We start from the raw sequence: 5,673 nt of genomic DNA, 5'->3' as shown, positions 1-5,673 counted from the left end.
GCAAGAAGAGCTCCTGCCCCAGCGTGGTGGCGCCCGTGTGCGGCTCGGATGCCTCCACCTACAGCAACGAGTGCGAGCTGCAGCGGGCGCAGTGCAGCCAGCAGAGGCGCATCCGTTTGCTGCGCCGCGGGCCCTGCGGTGAGTGGGCGGGGCCCTGCGGTGGAGGGAACGTAGGGGCGGTTCCTGCGGTGAGGGGAAAGCGGGGGGCGGGGCCTGTGGGGATGGGGGCGGTTCCCGCGGTGAGGGGAATGTGGGGGCGGGGCGGGGCCTGTGGGGATGGGGCTGGGGCCTGCGGTGAGGGGGGTTGCAAAGGTCTGGGCAGGGGCGGGCCTGTGTGGATGGGGGTGGGGCCTGCGGTGAAGGGTTGCGAAAGGCTGGACCGGGCCTGTGATGAGCGGGTATGCAGAGGGCCGCTGGCCAATGTACGGAGGGCCGCTGGCCCACCTTGCTCTGCCCACAGGGACCCGGGACCCCTGCTCCAATGTCACCTGCAGCTTTGGCAGCACCTGTGTGCCCTCTGCGGATGGACTGACAGCCACGTGCCTGTGCCCTGCCACGTGCCTGGGGGCCCCGGAAGGCCCTGTGTGCGGCAGCGACGGCAGTGACTACCCCAGCGAGTGCCAGCTCTTACGCCACGCCTGTGCCCACCAAGAGAACATCTTCAAGAAGTTCGACGGTCCTTGCGGTGAGCGCTGCCCTGCGCGTGTAGCCCGACCTCCCTCAGTGTGTGCACACAACCGGCAGTGCCCTGACCTCCATCTTCCTGCCCCCAGACCCCTGCCAGGGCTCCCTCAGTGACCTGAGCCGTACCTGCCGTGTGAACCCACGCACGCGGCGGCCGGAGATGCTCCTGCGACCAGAGAGCTGCCCTCCCCGTGGGACACCTGTGTGTGGGGACGACGGGGTTACTTACGATAATGACTGCGTCATGGGCCGAACAGGGGCTGCTCAAGGCATCCTCCTGCAGAAAGTGCGCTCTGGCCAGTGCCAGCCTCGAGGTGGGCGGCTCCTGGGGCAGGGCCCCTTCCTGGGACTCTGCATGACCCAGGGACCTACTTGTCCCCACCTTCCCCTCAGGTCTCCTGGGTCCCCAGTCATCACCCCATGTGCCCATGGAGCCCCTACCCATCCCAGGGAGGTCTGTTGTGGTTCTCTTACTCTTCTGATCTCCCTGGTCCCCCAGACCAGTGCCCGGAGCCGTGCAGATTCAATGCCGTCTGCCTGTCCCGCCGAGGCCGCCCCCGCTGTTCCTGTGACCGCGTCGTCTGTGACGGGGCCTACAGACCTGTGTGTGCCCATGACGGGCACACGTATGACAATGACTGCTGGCGCCAGCAGGCCGAGTGTCAGCAGCAGCGTAGCATTCCCATGAAGCACCAGGGCCCGTGTGGTGAGCATGCAGGCGGGCTCCGTGCCGGGAGCAGGCTGGTCCGGTGGTCCACGCTGCCTGTCATCACATGCCATTTCCATGCTGAATCATGCTCCTCCTGGGCTGGGGGCGAGAGCTGGTCACTCTGAGGAGGGCTGGCAGGGCTTTTGTCTGTCGGCGGGCTCTGGGGGGTGGGATCTGTCAGGAAGTTGGCTGCAGCACCTGGGGGGATGTTGGGTCCAAGGCTGGTGTCTGTGGGCAGTCTCCTTGGTACCTGCCTGGCAGCTCTCAGGTCTTCTGGGTCCCACGCTCTTGGGAGACACAGCCACCTTAAAGGCAGAGTCTCAGCGGAGCTTCAATGGGGCAGGAATGGGCAGAGAGCGTGTCCTACGTGCACTGGGGCTCTGCCCACCTCTCACTCCGTCCCCGTCAGTTGGTCTGTCCATCTTTCTGGTCTCTCTTTCTGCGTCTGTATCCTCTCCTCTGCCCTCCCTTCCCTCTTGGCTCCACCTCTTGTGTCTTCCAGCCTGACCTGCTGGCAGGATGAGGTACCGCGCCTGCCGCCAGGAGCCCACAGCCCGAGGTCTGCCCCCCGCGCGGCAGGGGGGGGGTGGCTCGCTGCTGCCTGGCCTTGTGGTCCTCAGAGCAAGTGGACAGACACCTCCTCCCCCGTGTGGCCCTGGGTGTGGCTCTGGGTTGCAGACTCCTCCACCCACAGAGAGACTCCCCCCTGCACATGCATGGGTCCCAGGGGTGTGTCAAGGGTCAGAGGCCTAAGCGGGCTAGTAAACCTGGCCCTTCTATACCCCACTGAAGTCAGTCAAGAAACTCCTGTGCTAGAGGGCAGCCCCATCCCACACTCATACAGGGGCCCAGGGCCGTTTGGGTCTGTGTCCCTGTCCATGTCTCTCCTGTGTCTGTCCCTTTCTCTGCTGTGTCCTGTGCATCTGGTCCTTCTCCTGGTCCACTCTTCCTCCACCATCCCCACCCTGGGTGGGGGTCTGCTGCCTGGGGCTAGGGGCTTTGTGCATTGCCTAGGAGAGCAGGTGGAGACTTCGCTGAGTCCCCATGTCCTCCCCAGACCAGTCCCCATCCCCATGCCGTGGGGTGCAGTGTCCATTTGGGGCAATGTGTGCTGTGAAGAATGGGGAAGCCGAATGTGCGTGTCCGAAGGCGTGTTCAGGCGTCTATGACCCTGTGTGTGGCAGTGATGGCATCACATATGGCAGTGCGTGTGAACTGGAAGCTACAGCCTGTGCCCTTGGGCGGGAGATCCGAGTGGCTCGCCGAGGACCCTGTGGTCAGTGGTGGATTAGTGGGCCTGGTTGTGGGGAGGCCATCCCTGTCACCATGGTGATGGAGTCTTCTCCCCAGACCGCTGTGGGCAGTGCCGCTTTGGAGCCCTGTGTGAAGCTGAGACCGGGCGCTGTGTGTGCCCCTCCGAATGTGTGGCCTCAGCCCAGCCTGTGTGTGGCTCTGATGGGCGCACGTATGCCAGTGAATGTGAACTACACGTCCACGCCTGCACACACCAGATCAGTCTGCACGTGGCCTCGGCTGGTCCTTGCCGTGAGTGGAGCTGGGTATACCTGGTGGGTTGTGATCCCGTGCGTCCTTCACCCGGTATCCACTGACCCCCTTCTGGCTCTGCCTTCTCTAGAGACCTGTGGAGACACAGTGTGTGCCTTTGGGGCTGTGTGCTCAGCGGGGCAGTGCGTGTGTCCCCGGTGTGAGCGCCCTCCACCCGGCCCCGTGTGTGGCAGCGATGGCGTGACCTACGGCAGTTCATGCGAGCTCCGTGAGGCTGCCTGTCAGCAGCAAACACAGATCGAGGAGGCCCGGGCGGGGCCGTGTGAGCAAGGTATGCTGGTGGGCAGCTGGGGTGGGCTGGTGGGTGCCAGCCTTGGCCGGGACCCCAAGGTGACCTGGCCTTCTCCCTGTAGCTGAGTGTGGCTCCGGAGGCTCGGGCTCGGGAGAGGACGGTGAGTGTGAGCCTGAGCTGTGCCGGCATCGAGGTGGCATCTGGGATGAGGACTCGGAGGACGGGCCATGCGTCTGCGGCTTCAGCTGCCAGGGCGTCCTGAGGAGCCCGGTGAGCATCCCCCGTAACCCGGCTCTGATTGGGCAGTGAGGCAGGGGCCATGGCTGCCCACACCTGCCCTGATGCCCTTCCTCCAGGTGTGTGGCTCGGATGGAGTCACCTACCGCACCGAATGTGAGCTGAAGAAGGCCAGGTGTGAATCACAGCCAGAGCTGTATGTCGTGGCCCAGGGAGCCTGCCGTGGTGAGTGAGCGTGTGGGTGTGTTCGGCTGCAAGTGGGCACATGTGTACATGCTTAAAGGTACATGTGCCTATGGGTATGAGGGAAGTGGGAGTCTGTGTATTGTTCGAAGTTGTTGTGTGTGTGCTGTGGTGGGTGTGTGTGAACATGTGTGTTGTGTTTGAAGTGTGCAGTTTTGGTGCATATCTGCATTCATGCAACTGTGGTGTGTGGATGTGTGTGCCTGCTGCTCAGCAAGTGTTCGCTGAGCACCTACTGTGTGCGAGGGCAGCAGTGAACCAGTGAAGTGCACCCATTCAGCACTTTCTCTTATGGGAGGAAACTGATGGTGACAGGCAGTCATATCTTTGTGCATGCACAAGTGCTCCTGTGTGTGTCTGCATGCGGGGGATGTGCTGAGTGTGTGTCCTGCCACCTTGCGAAGGCTCACTAATCTGAGTGTGGCTCTGGTTGTACGTGTGTACACAGGGCTTCACATCCAGAATCTGTGGTGTCTTGTGTACTGCTGGTCTTTTGCATGTAGATATTCTCTTTCTTGTATGTTGTATGAGGTTCTCACCTGTGACCCAAGCTGCAGTCCAGAGGCTCCAGTGGGAATTGGCATCAGGAGGGCTGAGTGGTGATGGCTGGGGAGGTTGAGGCGGAGTAGTCACACCCAGGTTGGGCATCCAGTCCTGCCTGGCACCTAAGCCCCTGCCCCTCCCTGCAGGCCCCACTTTGGCCCCGTTGCCACCTGCGATTCCCCTGCACTGTGCTCAGACCCCCTACGGTTGCTGCCAGGACAACATCACTGTTGCCCAGGGTGTTGGCCTGGCTGGCTGCCCCAGTGAGTACCCGAGCTCAGCCCTGCCCCATTGCCACGCGGAGACATGCGACTGACTGCAGTGACCCTGTCTTGCCCTGGCCTTGCAGGCTCATGCCAGTGTAACCCACACGGCTCCTACGGCGGCACCTGTGACCCTGTCACAGGTCAGTGCTCCTGCCGCCCGGGTGTGGGGGGCCTCAAGTGTGACCGCTGTGAGCCTGGCTTCTGGAACTTCCGTGGTATCGTCACTGACGGCCGGAGCGGCTGTACCCGTGAGTGACAGGGCCCATGGTCAGTCCCTAGCTGAATGCTCCTGCCTGTCCACCCTGTCCCCGTGTCCCTTGTCCCATCTGGCAGGAGCTGGGTCAGGCTCCGGAGCCCATGGAGAAGCCAGCACAGACCTAAGCCTCCTCCCCCTGCCTCCCAGCCTGCAGCTGTGACCCCCGGGGTGCCGTGCGGGACGACTGTGAGCAGATGACTGGGCTATGTTCCTGTAAGCCTGGGGTGGCCGGGCCCAAGTGTGGGCAGTGTCCAGATGGCCGTGCCCTGGGCCCTGCTGGCTGTGAAACAGGTGAGGACCAGATCTGGCACTGCCCCAGGCCCCTCTGCTCGGGGGTAGATCTGTCGTAGGGATGGGGCCTCCTGAGCCAGTGGAGTCTCCTGTGTCTGTGCTCCAGACTCTTCGCCACCCACGACCTGTGCTGAGATGCTTTGTGAGTTTGGGGCATCCTGTGTGGAGGAGGCTGGCTCTGCCCACTGCGTGTGCCCAACACCCACCTGTCCAGGGGCCGATGCTACCAAGGTGAGGGATGGAGAATGTGGAGGGTGGCAGGAGTGGGGCCCGCCCCCCCCTACCCTCTGCATCTTTGCCCTGTGCCTCAGGTCTGCGGGTCAGATGGAGTCACTTATGGCAATGAGTGCCAGCTGAGGACCATCGCCTGCCGCCAGGGCTTGGAAATCTCTATCCAAAGCTTCGGCCCCTGCCAGGGTGAGGCCTTACCCACTGCCCCAGACTGACCAGGAAGGCCTGACTGTGCTCTGACCCTGGGCCCTGCCACCTGGGTTCTCCTCTCCTCACAGAAGGCATCACTTCTGGTCCCCATCTGACATCCGCATCTGTGGCTCCCTCAGCACTTGACCTGAACAAGGCACCATTGCCGCCCCCCAGCGCCTTGCCCCTGGCTCCCAGCAGTACCCGCCACAGCCCGCCCACCTCT

At 63.2% G+C, this 5,673-nt stretch overlaps 1 protein-coding gene across 1 annotated transcript in view; it reads left to right on the top strand.

Annotated features, from left to right (window-relative positions):
- AGRN (agrin) overlaps positions 1-5,673 on the top strand; it is a 42,441-nt gene that overhangs the window by 25,205 nt on the left and 11,563 nt on the right. Inside the window, exons 5-19 of the mRNA XM_010850236.1 lie at positions 1-138; positions 461-685; positions 774-998; positions 1,184-1,390; positions 2,451-2,669; positions 2,744-2,938; positions 3,030-3,230; positions 3,313-3,461; positions 3,548-3,653; positions 4,361-4,477; positions 4,564-4,728; positions 4,884-5,027; positions 5,134-5,258; positions 5,339-5,444; positions 5,537-5,673. Of these exons, the coding sequence (XP_010848538.1) occupies positions 1-138; positions 461-685; positions 774-998; positions 1,184-1,390; positions 2,451-2,669; positions 2,744-2,938; positions 3,030-3,230; positions 3,313-3,461; positions 3,548-3,653; positions 4,361-4,477; positions 4,564-4,728; positions 4,884-5,027; positions 5,134-5,258; positions 5,339-5,444; positions 5,537-5,673 (2,459 nt within the window). The remainder of the gene's footprint in view (positions 139-460; positions 686-773; positions 999-1,183; positions 1,391-2,450; positions 2,670-2,743; positions 2,939-3,029; positions 3,231-3,312; positions 3,462-3,547; positions 3,654-4,360; positions 4,478-4,563; positions 4,729-4,883; positions 5,028-5,133; positions 5,259-5,338; positions 5,445-5,536) is intronic.

Source organism: Bison bison, unplaced genomic scaffold (assembly GCF_000754665.1).
Source record: "Bison bison bison isolate TAMUID 2011002044 unplaced genomic scaffold, Bison_UMD1.0 scf7180017864289, whole genome shotgun sequence".
NCBI classification, from domain to species: domain Eukaryota; kingdom Metazoa; phylum Chordata; class Mammalia; order Artiodactyla; family Bovidae; genus Bison; species Bison bison.
This window is presented reverse-complemented; position numbering and strand designations above follow the sequence as displayed.